A 15,991-nucleotide genomic window follows, 5' to 3' on the forward strand; every position below is an offset into this window, starting at 1 on the left:
GCTCCTCCCTCCTAGCATATACACCCCCTGCTAGCCAGTCCTAGCCAGTTTAGTGCAAAAGCTGAAGGAGGACATCCACCCACAAGAAGAGAGAGTAAAACCCGGAAGAACCGGAACCTCTGTCTACAACAACAACAGCTGGTGAAGACACACGGAACAAGAAACCTGCCAACAGGCAATAGGGAGGGTGCTGGGTCTCCCATGACGGAACTACAAGAAAAAGAATTTACGGTAAGTAACAAAATTCTCTTTTTCTTTAACGTTCCTATGGGAGACCCAGACCATGGGACGTCCTAAAGCAGTCCATGGGTGGGAATAAACAGACAACTGAGAAGCAGGCGAAACCTAACTTCACAAATGGGCGACAGACGCCTGAAAAATGCGTCTGCCCAAGCCCGCGTCTGCCAAAGCATGAGTATGCCTTCGGTAGAGCTTCGAAAAAGTATGCAGACTAATCCGAGCTGCAGTCTGACAGACCTACTGAGCCGTAGCCTGGTGCCTGAAAGCCCAAAAGGCACCGACAGGTCTGATCAAGTGTGCCCTGATCCCCGGCGGGGAAGGCACTTCAGTACACTTGTAGGCATCGGAAATGGCCGACCTAAGCCAACGAACCAGGGTCGGCTTAGATGTCGAGAGACCGCTACGCTGACTAGCGGTCAGCACCAGAGAGAGGTGCACCGCCTAATAACGGCGGTGCGAGACACATAGATCCGGAGCGCCCGCACCAGATCCAGATATGCAACGCTTCCTCAAAGCGATGAACAGGAGCCGGACAAAAGGAAGGCAGGAAAATTGCCCCGGATAAGGTGGAAGCAGTAACCACCTTAGGGAAAAAATCCGGAGTCGGACGGAGACCACCTTGTCTTGATGCAAAAGACCAAAAAAGGGGGTGACTCCGAAGAGAGTGCAGCCAAAACTCTCTGGCGGGAAATTATGGCCACTAGAAGGCCTACTTTCTGTGAAAGATGAAACAAAGAAACCTCCCTAAGAGGCGCAAAGGGGGGTTTCCGGGAACCGTGAGGACCGGATTAAGGTCCCAGGGCTCCATAGGCCGCCGGAAAGGCGGAATGATGTGAGATGCGCCCTTGAAGGAGCGCACCGGAGCCAGCCGGACGATACGCCGCTGGCACTCACAGAGCCGAGACCTGTCCCTTAATGAGGGATAGTCCTAGCTGTAGACCGGACTGTGGAAGGGACAGGAGGGTCGGCAAGGCCAAAAAGGTCAAAGGACACTTTGGAGCTCGAGTCATAGTGGAGATGACTTCAGGAAGGATACCAGAAGTCGCCAAGATCCAGGACTCAAGAGCTACGCCGTCAATCTGAGAGACCAGAATTCTGGCGGAAAAAACGGACCTTTTGAGAAAAGGTCTGGACGGTCCGGAAGATGCCATGGCAACCCAACGGACAGATGGAGCAGGTCAGGGTACCAAGCCTGCCTGGGTCAGTCTGGAGTATGAGAATGCCCCGACGGCCCTCTTTACTGATCTTGCGCAGGACTCTGGACAAGAGCTAGAGGGTGAAACACGTAAAAGAGACGAAACTGGGACCAAACATGAACCAGTGCGCCTGCCGCAAAACCTGAGGATCGTGGACCACGGTTGGACAGCTGAAATAGTCTGCCTCGCAGTTTTCACATCTAGGATGTGGGCCGCGGATACGGTGGACTAGGAGTCCCTCGTCCACTGAAGAATGCGTTGAGCCGCCAACATTGCCAGGCGGCTGAGTGTCCCGCCCTGGAAGTTGATGTAGGAAAACGCTGTCACGTTGTCCGACTGGACTCGAATGTGCCTAGCCGCCAACAGATGGTGAAAGGCTTAGAGAGCTAGAAATACAGCTCTGATCTCCAGCACATTGATCCAGAGGGCTGATTCGGACAGAGTCCAAGCGCCCTGCACTCCACGGTGGAGATATACTGCTCCCAAGGCGGATAGACTAGCATCCTGGTGAGGATCACCCGGGACGGGGCCAGGAAGGAGCGTCCCTGAGACAGAGTGGCCGAAGCCACCACTGAAACGAGCCCCTGGTCAGTGGCGAAGCCACCACCCCGTGGAAGGAGGAAGTTCGCTTGTACAGCGGAAAACATCCAGTCTCAGAGGACGCAGGAGAAACTGGGCAAGGAATCGCTTCCATTGACGCCACCATCTGACCAGCACCTGTATTCGGTGTCTGATAGAACGACGTCGACCGCCAGCGGAGGAACTACTGTTCGACTAAGAGCAGCTTCACAAGTGCCGAGAGAGTCTCTAATTGCGTCCCTGGGAACCTCTGGTTCGAAGTCAGAGTGGACTTGGACAGAATGGCAAGCCACCCGAATTGGTTAGAGTGGCGAGAGTGAGCGAAGCACTCTGCTAAGAGTCTGCACTGGATGAAGCCCCGACAAGAAGACCGTCCAGGGCAAAAGATCACTGCTAATCCCTAGAGGTGCAGGACCCTAATCACAGCTGCCCCAATGAGAATACTCGAGGGGCCGTGGCTAACCCCAAGGGAAGAGCCACGAATTGGACCACTCCGATTGCAAAACGTAGCCAACGCTGGTGTGAAACTGCGATTGACACCTGCAGATAGGCATCTCTGATGCCGATGGCTGCTAGGGAATCTCCTTGGGTTCTTGATTGATCCGGTGACAAACACACGGAACAAGACCGAGACTCAATGTGAAAACGCCACACCTGATCATGCTTGAAAAGCTAAAGATCCAGGTCGGAAGGCACCGCCCTCTTCGGGGACTAGGAATAGATTTAAGCAGAAATCTCAGAACCGTTCCCAGTCGGGAACCGGTACAATTACTCCATTGGCCTGCAAGAAATGCCACGGCCTGTGAGAAGGCGGCGGCCTTGGAGCCGGGGGGAGTTGACAGAAAAAAATCTGTTTGGCGGGTGGATAGAATTCCATCCTGTAGCCATGGGAGATATAATCCCGCCCCCACTGAACGGAGACGTGTTAAAACCATACGTCGCCAAGTGGAGAGAGCCTGTCCACCGACCAAGGACGTTGTTGGCGTGGCTAGATAGCTCGGAGGAAACTGACTCAGTGGCAGCATCTCCTGCGGTCTACTGAAGACGCAGCTTCGAGCGCCATTTGGGTCTATGAACCTTGGCCGAGCTAGAGGACGAGGCCGAGGGCTTAGAGAACGATCAGATGGAGGAACGGAAACAACCGAAACCTCAACTGATTCCTGCCTTGGACAGGTTCCCTGGTTTAGGTTTGTGGCAAGGAAGAACTCTCCCCGCCAAGAGCTTCCTTAATTTCATCCAGTTGGTTCCGAAGAGACTGGTCCCACAAAAGGGAGCCCAGCAAGGAACTTCTATAGAAGCATCTGCCTTCCATTTCCGAAGCCACAGGAGCCTGCGGATAGCGAGGAAAGTAGCCAAGGCCACCGCCGTGCGGTGTCCAGCATGGCAGACATGGCATAGGATGAAAAGACTGAAGTCTGGAAGTTCAGGCAACCGTTTCGGGCATAGAGTCCCTGTGAGGGAATGCATCTCCGAGAAGCCGAGAAGGCTACAAAAAAACCGCACTGCTGTAAAGCTGAGGAGAACGAAGCTCCTGCCGCCCCCATACAGGTTTGGCCAGAAGGACAACCGGGCGGAAGACCTTAAGTGAGGAGCCATCAGCCAGTGACATAACGGTCCGGGCTGAGCCACCTGAGGTGAATGAACCCACTTCTTGACCACCATTGGTGGACAGGGAAAAAACAGTCCTCAGAATCACGCTTCATGGGAAGCGACTGTCAGAGCGGACCCTGGGCTTGGTCACAGTGGCCTGAAAACTGGAGTGGTTAAGGAACACACATTGTGTTCTCCTAGGCAAGGGAACTCCGGCGGATTGAGGTCCAGTACAAAATTAATGTACCGTGGGATCCTTATAGAGGTGCCGTCAGCCACTGATACAACTATCCGGGCTGAAAGTCTAGAACCCGGAGGGACCACCCTTTTCACTCCTTGACCACCTCTGATGGGAGGGGGAAACAGGCAGCAGAACCCCGCTTTGGGGTCTGACAGGACAGGCTGTGGGCTTGGACACAGTGGGCTAAAAACTGGAGTGGTTAAGGAACACACTCCTTGTCCTGTTAAAAGTATACTGATGCCTTTCTGCCAGCGGGGAATGCTCCCCTGATACAGGCGGATGGAGGTCCAGAGTATAATGGACGCAATCCAATCATTAGCATCTGCGTCACCTACGGACGGATCAATGGTACATAAAGTAGCGTCCGAGCCCCTGGTAGAGACATCCTCCTCGTCCAGTGAGTCAGCTCATAATCAGAGCTGCGGGACGGGGAGGACAGGGGACCCTGCGTCTCCTTGTCAGGAGGACGGGGTCTGAGACCAGAGAAGAGTCCTCTGTGAGCTTTGCTGAGCGAGCTGTAGCAGAAAACGCCCTGAGAAGGGGGCTGCATGCTCAGCAGATTCCGGGACAGCCGACCCCTGGAAATAGGATTCCAACCAAACCAGGGGTCAGCCACCGAAGCCGGAGCAGCTGGAGGGACCACTAATGAGCCTCCAAGCTGAGGGGCCACAGCGGTTATGAGCTCAGTACAGCCGTACGAGACTACCTGCAGTGGATAATAAAAATGGCCTGCAGCCTCGCTCTGTGAGACATGCTGCCGAGGTGGGGGCTCTGTCCTAGAACGGCCCCCAGCATATATAAACAGATAAAATAAGCAGCTGCACAAACCGGAGGTTGTGGCTGCCATATCGTTTAAACAGACATGTCTGTGCCCTCTAGTCCCTCAGCCCAGGTCCCCACTTGTCACAATGTGGAATCTCTGTGCCTATGCAGGCACAGAGAACGCTGAGAAAATGGCGACCGGAGCGAGGAGAGGGGGCGGGGCCTACTCTGAGAGCGGCAAATGAAGTAGCCAGGGGAGGGAATCCTTCCTCAGTGAGGAGTGTCCCTTCCCTGTGCTGCACAGCCGCTGGGCGGAGCCACACTGTCCCTCTGCCTGACTGACATGCAGAGACAGTGGAAACCGAAACTAGGCCTCAGGCGAAGCCGGGGCCTAGAGTAAAACATGCGGCCGGCGTGCAGGCACCATCGGCGCGGTTCTCCAGTGATACTGGAGAACCGGCCAGAAACGTTAACACAAACATAATACACACTCCCCCAATTAAAGGACCCCTGGAAAGACCACTTTCTGTGGTAATAACGTCTCATATACTTAGCTTGTGAGACGCAGGTTGCCAGGTCCCTGGGGGGTGATAGCTCCGTCCAGCAGGATCCTGAAAAAGGGCTGCGGATGGAGACCGGTCTCCTGCAAAGCAGTGAGAACCGTGTTGGCTCCCACTTCAAGCCAGAGCCCCAGCATGGGATGGTGAAGGAGCGCGGCATGAGAAGGCTCCAGCCTTGGAAAATCAACCTTAACAGCACCGCCGACACAGTGGGGTGAGAAGGGACATGCCGGGAGTCCAGCTGGACCCGCTTTTCTTCCAAATCTTTGATCCAGAAGGAAAAATCAAAAATCAAAATCAGAGAATGCATGTGTGTGTGACCTCCTGAAACACAAAGCATTGAACTGGCTAGGACTGGCTAGCAGGGGGTGTATATGCTAGGAGGGAGGAGCTACACGTTTTGAGTGTAGTACTTTGTGTGTCCTCCGGAGGCAGTAGCTATACACCCATGGTCTGGGTCTCCCATAGGAACGTTAAAGAAAAAACTGATGCAACGGATCAGTTTTTTCGCCGCATCCGTTGCATCGTTCTTTTGCTGGATTGTGCTGCACGGCTAAAAACGGATGTGTGAAAGCAGCCTTAAGATACTGTCACACACAAAGAGATCGCTAGCGAGATCGCAGCTGAGTCACGGTTTCTGTGACGCAGTAGCGATCCCGTTAGCGATCTCGTTATGTGTGACATCTACCAGCGATCAGGTCCCTGCTGTGAGATCTCTAGTTGTTGCAGAATGGTCCAGGCCATTTTCTTCAAAGGCGATGTCCTGCTGGGCAGGACACATCGCTGTGTTTGACACTGTGTGACAGGGTCACAGTGACTGCTGAGATCATTATACAGGTCGCTACTGCGACCTGTATCGTTCCTGCATCGCTCACCTGCGACCTCCCTGCGACTTACCTGCGATCCCTATCAGGTCGCATCGTTTTCGGGATCGCTGGTAAGTCGTGTGTGACTGGGCCTTTAGGCGTTTACTCAGGATCTGTGCAGAAATTGAACAGGAGGAGGAGGTGAGCTGTGACATCACCTATTGTGCATGGTGGATCCTATTTTATCTACTGTATATAGATGTGTTATCAATCATTGCACAGAAGGAGGAGGTGGTGAGCTGTGACATCTACTGTGAATGGCAGATCCTATGTTATCTACTGTATATAGAGGTTATCAGTCATTGTAATCCTACCTATGATGATAGAGATAACCTCCGATTAGTGATCTCTACGGAATAGAACGCATCAGTCTATTGTGAGGCTCAGATGAAACTGAAAAATTTAAGATTTTATTACATTGAACTAAAAGACAACACTTGTTTTTGCTGCCATTTTTCATGAGCTGAACTCAAAGACTTTTGCTATGTGCACTTTTCGCTCTCAAAAATAGTTCACAAATTTGTGTAAATCTGTGTTAGTGAGCGCTTAGCCTTTGCTGATATAATCCATCCACCTCACAGGTGCGGCATATCAAGATGATTAGACAGCATGATTATTGTACAGGTGTGCCTTAGGCTGGCCAGCATGATTATTGTACAGGTGTGCCTTAGGCTGGCCAGCATGATTATTGTACAGGTGTGCCTTAGGCTGGCCAGCATGATTATTGTACAGGTGTGCCTTAGGCTGGCCACAATAAAAGGCCACTCTAAAATGTGCAGTTTTATTACACAGGCCTCACAAACGAAGAACACTTGGAACCACACCAGACAAGGACCTCAACATCCAGCATCTTCACCTCCAAGATCGTCTGTTGCCGCAGCTGTTCGGGTGGCTGGTGTCAATCGGTGCAAAACCAAAACATTTCTGCATTGTCGGAAACAGTCTCAGAGAAGCTCATCTGCCCCTCGTCCTCCTCATCAAATGTCTCCACCTGACTGCAGTTCGTCATGAGAATTGGCTTGAGGGGGCAAATGCTCACATTCGATGGTGTCTGGTACATTGCAGAGATGTTCTCTTCACAGATGAATCACAGTTTTCACTGTACCTGGCAAATGGTGGTTGCAATAGATACTGACTGGTTTTCTGTCACCCCTCTGGTCCTCCCAAATACTGTAAAATTGAACATTTTAAAGTGGCCTGTTATTGTGGCCAGCCTAAGGCACACCTGTGCAATAACCATGCTGTCTAAACAGAATCTTGATATGCCGCACCTGTGAGGTGGATGGATTTTCTCAGCAAAAGGTTGAAGCGCTCACTAAGGGTGCATTGCCCACAATCAGTGTTTTTGATGTAGCGTATTTTCTGTGTCCAAAATGCTGTGTTGTACAGTAAAAGCACTGTGGATGAGATTTCTAGAAATCATGTGCCCACTGTGCTTGTTTTTTCTCAGCAAATGCTGACCTGCGGTGCAGCTTTCCAAGCCGCAGCATGTCAATTGTTTGCTGCGGATTCACATACATCCTCCGTAGGGAGAACACAAGTGAGAGACCGCAGCGCGCCGAACCCTGATCATAGGTACATGCAGCTGTGGTCTCCTGCGGAGAAGACTCGCAACCCCGAAGGTCAGGACCAGCTACATCAAGGACGCAGAGAGTCCCGATCGTGGGCACATACCCGAACACAGATTTAGACAAATTTGTACACAACAGAAAAAAGAGAATTTTGTTTACTTACCGTAAATTCTTTTTCTTATAGTTCCGTCATGGGAGACCCAGACCATGGGTGTATAGCTACTGCCCCCGGAGGACACACAAAGTTACTACACTCAAAAACGTGTAGCTCCTCCCTCCTAGCATATACACCCCCTGCTAGCCAGATCTAGCCAGTTTAGTGCAAAAGCTGAAGGAGGACATCCACCCACAAGAAGAGACAGAGTAAAACCCGGAAGAACCGGAACCTCTGTCTACAACAATAACAGCCGGTGAAGACACTCGGAACAAGAAACCTGCCAACAGGCATAGGGAGGGTGCTGGGTCTCCCATGACGGAACTATAAGAAAAAGAATTTACGGTAAGTAAACAAAATTCTCTTTTTCTTTAACGTTCCTATGGGAGACCCAGACCATGGGACGTTCCAAAGCAGTCCATGGGTGGGAATAAACAGACAACTGAGAAGCAGGCAAACCTAACTTCAAAAATGGGCGACAGACGCCGGAAAAATGCGTCTGTCCAAGCCCACGTCTGCCAAAGCATGGGCATGCCTTGGGAGTGCTTCGAAAAAGCATGCAGACTAATTTGAGCTGCAGTCTGACAGACCTACTGAGCCGCAACCTGGTGCCTGAAAGCCCAAAAATAAAGGCGCCGACAGGTCAGACCAAATGTGCCCCGATCCCCAGCGGGGAAGGCACCTGAGTACACTCCTAGGTCTCGGAAATGGCCGACCTAGGCCAACATCAGGGTCAGCTTAGATGCCGAGAGACCATTACGCTGACGACCAGTCAGCACTAGAGAGGTGCACCGCCTAATAACGGCGGTGCGAGACACATAGATCCGGAGCGCCCGCACCAGATCCAGGATATGCAACGCTTCCTCAAGCGATGAACAGGAGCCGGACAAAAGGAAGGCAGGAAAATTGCCCCGGAAAAGGTGGAGGCAGAAACCACCTAGGGAAAAAAGTCCGGAGTCGGACGAAGACCACCTTGTCTTGATGCAAAAGACCAAAAAAGGGGGACGACTCCGAGAGAGTGCAGCCAGAACTCTCAGGCGGGAAATTATAGCCACTAGAAGGTGTACCTTTCTGTGAAAGATGAAACAACGGAACCTCCCCAAGAGGCGCAAAGGGGGGTTTCCGGGAACCGGGAGGACCGGATTAAGGTCCCAGGTCTCCATAGGCCACCGGAAAAGCGGAATGATGTGAGATGCGCCCTTAAAGGAGCGCACCGGAGCCAGCCGGACGATACGCCGCTGGCACATACTGACAGGGCCGAGACCTGTCCCTTAATGAGGGATAGTCCTAGCTGTAGACCGGACTGTGGAAGGGACAGGAGGGTCGGCTAGGCCAAAAAGGTCAAAGGACACTTTGGAGCTCGAGTCAAGGCAGAGATGACTTCGGGAAGGATATCAGAAGTCACTAAGATCCAGGACTCAAGAGCTATGCCGTTATTCTGAGATCCAGAATTCTGACGGGAAAAACGGACCTTTTGGGAAAAGGTCTGAACGGTCCGGAAGATGCCATGGCAACCCAACGGACAGAAGGAGCAGGTCAGAGGACCAAGCCCGCTTGAGTCAGTCTGGAAGAATGACTCGACGGCCCCCTTTACCGATCCTGCGCAGGACTCTGGACAAGGGGTAGAGGGGGGATTGTGGACCGCGGTTGGACAGCTGAAATAGCCTGCCTCGTAGTTTTCACATCTAGGATGTGGACTGCGGATACAGTGGACTAGGAGTCCCTTGTCCACTGAAGAATGTTGAGCCGCCAAGATTGCCAGGCGGCTGAGCGTCCCGCCCTGGAAGCTGAAATAGGAAAACGCTGTCTCGTTGTCCGACTGGACTCGAATGTGCCTAGCCGCCCACAGATGGTGAAGGCTTGGAGAGCCAGAAATACAGCAGTGATTTCCAGCACATTGATCCAGAGGGCTGATTCGGACAGAGTCCAAGCGCCCTGCGCTCCACGGTGGAGATATCCTGCTCCCCAGGCGGATAGGCTAGTATCCTGGTGAGGATCACCCGGGACGGGCCAGAGAGGAGCGCCCCTGAGACAGAGTGGCCGAAGCCACCACTGAAACGAGCCTCTGGTCAGTGGCGAAGCCACCACCCCGTGGGAGGATTGAGTTCGCTTGTACAGCGGAAAACATCCAGTCTCAGAGGACGCAGGGGAAACTGGGCAAGGAACCGCTTCCATTGACGTCCCTGGTTCGAAGTCAGAGTGGACTTTGACAGAAAGACAAGCCACCCGCATAGGTCAGAGTGGCGAGAGTGAGCGAAGCACTCTGCTAAGGCACTGGATGAAGCCCCAACAAGAAGGCTGACCAGGGCAAAAGATCACTGCCAAACCCTAGGGGGGGCAGGACCGTAATCACAGCTGCCTGGATGATAATACTTGAGGGGCCTTGGCTAATCCCAAGGGAAGAGCCACGAATTGGACCACTCCGATTGTCAAAACGTAGTCAACGCTGGTGAGAAACTGCGATTGACTCCTGCCGATAGGCAGCTCTGATGCCGATGGCTGCTAAGGAATCTCCTTGGGCTCTTGATTGATCCGGTGAGAAAAACACACGGAACAAAACCGAGACTCCTGTGAAAACGCCCCACCTGGCTATGCTTGAAAAGCTAAGGATCCAGGTCGGAAGGCACCACCCTCTTCGGGGACTAGGAATAGATTTAAGCAAAAAACTCAGAACCGTTCCCAGTCGGGAAGCGGTACAATTACTCCATTGGCCAGCAAGAAATGCCACAGCCTGTGAGAAGGCGGCGGCCTTGGAGCCGGGAGGAGTTGACAGAAAAAATCTGTTTGGCGGGTGGACAGAAGTCCATCCTGTAGCCAAGGGAGATATAATCTCGCCCCCACTTAACGGAGACGTGTTAGAACCCTACGTCGCCAAGTGGAGAGAGCCTGCCACCGACCAAGGAGGTTGTTGGCGTGGCTAAATAGCTCGGAGGAAGCTGACTCAGTGACAGCATCTCCTGCGGTCTTCTGAAGACGCAGCTTCGAGCCATTTGGTTCCATGAACCTAGGCTGAGCTAGAGGACGATCAGATGGAGGAACGGAAACCATCGAAACCTCAACTGATTCCTGCCCTGGACAGGTTCCCTGGTTTAGGTTTGTGGCGAGGAAGAACACTCCCCGCCAAGAGCTCCTTAATTTCACTTAGCTTGGTTCCGGGGAAACTGGTCCCACCAAGGGGGAGCCCAGCCAGGAACCTCCATAGAGGCATCTGCCTTCCAATTCCGAAGCCACAGGAGCCTGCGGATAGCGAGGAAGGTAGCCCAGACCACCGCCATGCGGCGTCCAGCATGGCAGACCTGGCAGAGGATGAAAAGACTGAAGTCTGGAAGTTCAGGGAACCGTGTTGGGCATGTGAGAGAATGCATCTCCTCCAGAGAAGCAGAGAAGGTACAAAAAAACTGCACTGCTGTAAGCTGAGGAGAAAGAAGCTCCTGCCGTCCCCATACCGACTTGGCCCAAAGGACAACCGGGCGGACCGCAGAACCTTAAGTGAGGAGCCATCAGCCACTGACATAACGGTCCGGGCTGAGCCACCTGAAGTGAATGAGCCCACTTCTTGACCACCATTGGTGGACAGGGGAAACACAGTCCTCAGAAACACGCTTCGGGGAAGCTCAGAGCGGATTGAGGTCCAGTACAAAATTAATGTACGGTAGAATCCTATAGAGGTGCCGTCAGCCACTGATACAACTAACCGGGCAGTCTAGACCGGAGTGGCTACCCTCTCTGATGGGAGGGGGAGACAGGCAGCAGAACCCCGCTGTGGGGTCTGCAGGATAGGCTGTGGGTTTGGACGCAGCGGGCTGAAAACTGGAGTGGTTAAGTAACACACTCCTTGACCTGCTAAAGGTAAACTGTGCCTTTCTGCCAGCGGGGAATACTCCCCTGATCAGGCGGACACAAGAATAATGGACGCAAGCCATCCTTCGCATCTGCGTCACCTACGGACGGATCAATGTACATAAAGTAGCGTCCGTGTCCGTGGTAGAGACATCTTCCTCGTCCGGTGAATCAGCTCGTAATCGGAGCTGCGGGACGGGGAGGACAGGGGACCCTGCGTCTCCCTGTCAGGAGAACGGGGTCTGAGCCCAGAAGGAGAGTCCCTTGTGAGCTTAGCCGAGCGAGCAGAGAACGCCCTGAGAAGGGGGCTGGCATGCTCAGCAGATGCCGGGACAGCCGACCCCTGGAAATAGGATTCCCATGGGGGTCAGCCACCGAAACCGGAGCAGCTGGAGGGACCATTAATGAGCCCCCATGCTGAGGGGCCACAGTGGTTAGGAGCTCGGTATAGCCGTACGAGACTACCTGCAGTGGATAATAAAAAACAGCCTGCAGGCTCGCTCTGTGAGACATGCTGCAGAGGTGGGGGCTCTGTCTAGAATGCCTAGAATACCCAAGACAGGGGTTCAGCCTGGGGAGACTCCCACCTAAGAACCATTACAGTGTGCCGGTTCAGGCAATATGAGGTTACATGCAGAACATGTAGTGTTCAGCCTTGGAGCTTTGCTGCTAGAGTGAGACATGCTGCTGAGGAGGAGATTCTATGATAAAGAATTAACTCCTTCAGAATGCCTGAGAGTGTATAAACAGTGCACAACCAGAGGTTGTGACTTATCAGGCCATATTATGAGTGCCCTCCGGATTCCAAGCCTGGACCCTCAGCTAGTATTCCCTCCCTCTGCTGCAGAGCAGCCAGCGCCGACCAGTGTCTAAGACGCTGAGAAAATGGCGCCAGAGTGAGGGGGGGAGGCGGGGGTTAACCCAGGAGCGGGAATCGGAGGGCGAAGGAGATGTACAGGGGAGGGAATCATCTCCTCAAAGAGGAGCGTCCTCCCCTGTGCAGAGCGGCCGGCGGGCGGCTCTGCAGCGTCCCCCTGCATGCCTGACATGCAGGGGAACGAAACGAAACTAGGCCGCGGCTGAAGCCGGGGCCTAGAGTTATGCATGCGGCCGAAAATCAGGCATCGTCGGCGCGGTTCTCAGTAAAAACTGTGGAACCGGCCGGAAACACAGTAAACAAGGCAGCATTATCAAGCAATCACTGTCCCCCCCAATAAAAGTGCCCCACATTGCAGAAAGAGCCTCTGAATAAGCGTCTCTATACTTAGCTTTGAGACGCAGGGTCCATTCCCTGTGGGGTGGGGGTCAGTGCTCCGTCCAGCAGGGTCCTGCACAAGGGCTGCGGATGGAGGCCGGTCTCCTGCAAGGCAGTGAGAACCGAGTTGGCTCCCACTTCAAACCAGAGCCCCTAAGGGATGTTGAAGGAGCGCGGCATGAAGGGCTCCTGCCCTGAAGTCAACCTTAACAGCACCGCCGCCAGGGGGGTGAGAAGGGACATGCCGGGAGTCCAGTGGACCCGCTTTTCTTCCAAATCTTTAGAAAAAATAAAAAATCAAAAAAGGATGCATGTGTGTGTGTGGATCCTCCTGACACAAAGCAAGAAACTGGCTAGATCTGGCTAGCAGGGGGTGTATATGCTAGGAGGGAGGAGCTACACGTTTTTGAGTGTAGTAACTTTGTGTGTCCTCCGGGGGCAGTAGCTATACACCCATGGTCTGGGTCTCCCATAGGAACGTTAAAGAAATGTTTTGTGTGTCCATAGAAAAAGTCTTACATCTTTCAGCTCAGAACATGAAAAATGGGAGCAAAACCAAAAGTGTGTTGTGTTTGTTTATAGTTTTGTTCTGTGAATATCATGACATTGTTTAAATAAACCATTTTCTGAAAATCTTGCAAAAAAAATAAAAAATAAAATACAAAACACAAGGACAACACACACATGAAGGTTTTAGCTTCTATAAGAAGGATTTAATTCTCTATACATGTAGTAGATTGTAAAGGCTGTATTACAGTTGTTAAAGCTGTAGGTTTTTATATATTTATATATCTTACATTCACATCCATGACAATACTGAAGTGCGGGTGAACACGGAGCTCCAGTTGGCTAAAGCCTTAAAAAAAAAAAAAATATTTTTTGGGGAAGGGCAGTTAGGCGACACATGAGGAATGAGTGTAATAGTTGTGGGAAGGGAAAAAAACAAAACAAAAAAAAAAAAACAAAAAAAAAAACACCCCAAAAAATACCACTACAGCCATCAATAAAAACATCCCATCATGGCTATCTTTTTTTTTCCTTTCTCTCTAACCAAGGGAGAAGTGGTGAAAAATAGTGTGAAAAATAAAAAAAAAATTTGTATTATTTTTTAGAATCTTCAGATTGTGTACAGCAAAATCAGTAAAGTTTAAAAAAAAAAAAAAAATTCTAAAAAATGTTTTTTTATTTTTTTTAGAATCTTTACAGATTGCGCATGGGAAATTCAGTAAAGATTCTAAAAAATATCGATATATATATTTTTATTTTTTAGAATCTTAACAGATAACAGATTGTATATGGCAAATCTGTTAAGATTCTAAAAATATATTTTTTTTTTATATATCGTTATTATTTAGAATCTTTACTGATTTTCCCATACGCAATCTGTGAAGATTCTAAAAAAATAAATATAAATAAACCCTTTTTTTAGAATCTTTTTTTTTTTTTTAAACTTTACTGATTTTGCTGTTCACAATCTGAAGATTCTAAAAAAAATATTTTTTTTTTTATTTTTTTAGAATCTTCACAGATTGCATATGGGAAAATCAGTAAAGATTCTAAATAATAAAGATATATAAAAAAATATATTTTTATTTTTTTAGAATCTTAACAGATTTAGTATGGCAAATCTAAGATTCGAATTAATTTTTTTTTAGATTTTAATTTTTTTTTTAGAATCTTTACTTTTTTGTCGTACACAATCTAAGATTAAAAAAAAAAAATAGTTTTAACAGATTGTGTAGGGCACATTTTTAATTTTGTTTTATATAATCTTAGAGATTGTGTATGGCAAAAATATGTAAAGATACTAAAAATCTTAGAAAAAAATCTTAAAAAAAAAAGCAAAAAAAAAAAACTCAACATGACACAAATTCCACAGTCTGGATAAAATGATAAAAAAGTATGTAAACATTGCTATTGATTCCAGGTTAAAATAGTGTATACATTCTTCGTCCTGATCGGAAAAAGGAACAGCCAGGAAGCCCTGTGACCGAAGGGTATAGGGGGTGGACGCCCTTGACCACAAATAAGTCGGATGGAGAATATAAACACTGGCATGTATAATACAATGGATATAATACCCCCGGCAAATGTATATATATATAAAATAATAATAATAACATATAAAACAGTACAAATCAGGGAGGTCCGCCATCAATGACATGTGCAAAACTGAAGAGCGGAACTAACAAGCGCAGTGGGCCTGTTCACGCTGGAGAACCATTGCACCGAAAAAAATACAATTAAAATTTTTTATTTTTTTTTTGTTGTTTTGCGGCATATAAAAAAATAAAATAGTAAAAATTAAAAAAATAAAATGACTAACCCGCTACACATATTGTTGAATACAAATTATGTAGTATATACCTTCTAAATATCGGGGAGTATTTCACTATTTGTCAACGTCTGTCAGTTAAAAAGGCTAAAATAAATGAATCTAAGACAGGACACAAAAATAACAAAAAAAAACAAAAAAAACAATAATACAATAGGTAATAAAATAAAAGCTAAACATTTCATATTTATGGACACGATATTAACAGTACATGCAGCATTCCATGATAGTGGGTCTTTTTGCAAATTAAAAGTGATATCGCAAACATTGGGTGACAGACTTCCCTCGACAAGTGTCATGGAGCATCAAACTTAAAAGGACGTTGAATGATTTTTATTTTTTATTATTTTTTTTTATTTTTTTAATAAAATGGAGAAAGCCGCAAAAGGACCCACTATCCTCCTTACTCCGAGAGTCACTTTTATTTCTTTTTTTTTTAGCTTCAGGATCTGCAGGTACAACGTAATGGTCAACATGCATCTAAATGGAAAATGAGGTAAAAAAAATTCTGTGCAGCGGTCGTCTAGTCAGAAGGCAGATGAATGATCATGCCGGAAGTCACATGATCAAGGCTGCATCTCCCATCATCCCTCTGGGCAGTGATATGGGGATAGTGGGTCCCTTTGAGGACTTTCAAGCCTGAGTAGGGGGGATGGACAACATATGATTCCTAGAAAAAGGAGGAAAACAACACATAAGCAAACAAAAAAAAAATCTAAAAAAAATAAAAAACAAAAAAACCAAACACTGTACACTACAACAATGACTGTGCATGGTGCAAAATAAATGAAAATAAAAAAGG

The 15,991-nt window shown here is 49.2% G+C and overlaps 1 protein-coding gene across 2 annotated transcripts in view; it reads right to left on the reverse strand.

The window, feature by feature from the left end:
* The window catches only part of ITSN1 (intersectin 1), a 287,902-nt gene that overhangs the window by 23,471 nt on the left and 248,440 nt on the right, over positions 1-15,991 (reverse strand). Inside the window, exon 29 of one of the 2 annotated variants that reach the window (XM_075335004.1) lies at positions 14,592-15,859. The exons of the other annotated variant lie outside the window; for it this stretch is intronic. Coding sequence (XP_075191119.1) covers positions 15,858-15,859 — 2 coding nt within the window. The 3' untranslated portion in view covers positions 14,592-15,857. Of the gene's footprint in view, positions 1-14,591; positions 15,860-15,991 lie in introns of those variants that run through there. 2 annotated transcript variants of the gene reach the window in all.

Source organism: Anomaloglossus baeobatrachus, chromosome 2 (assembly GCF_048569485.1).
Source record: "Anomaloglossus baeobatrachus isolate aAnoBae1 chromosome 2, aAnoBae1.hap1, whole genome shotgun sequence".
NCBI classification, from domain to species: Eukaryota; Metazoa; Chordata; class Amphibia; order Anura; family Aromobatidae; genus Anomaloglossus; species Anomaloglossus baeobatrachus.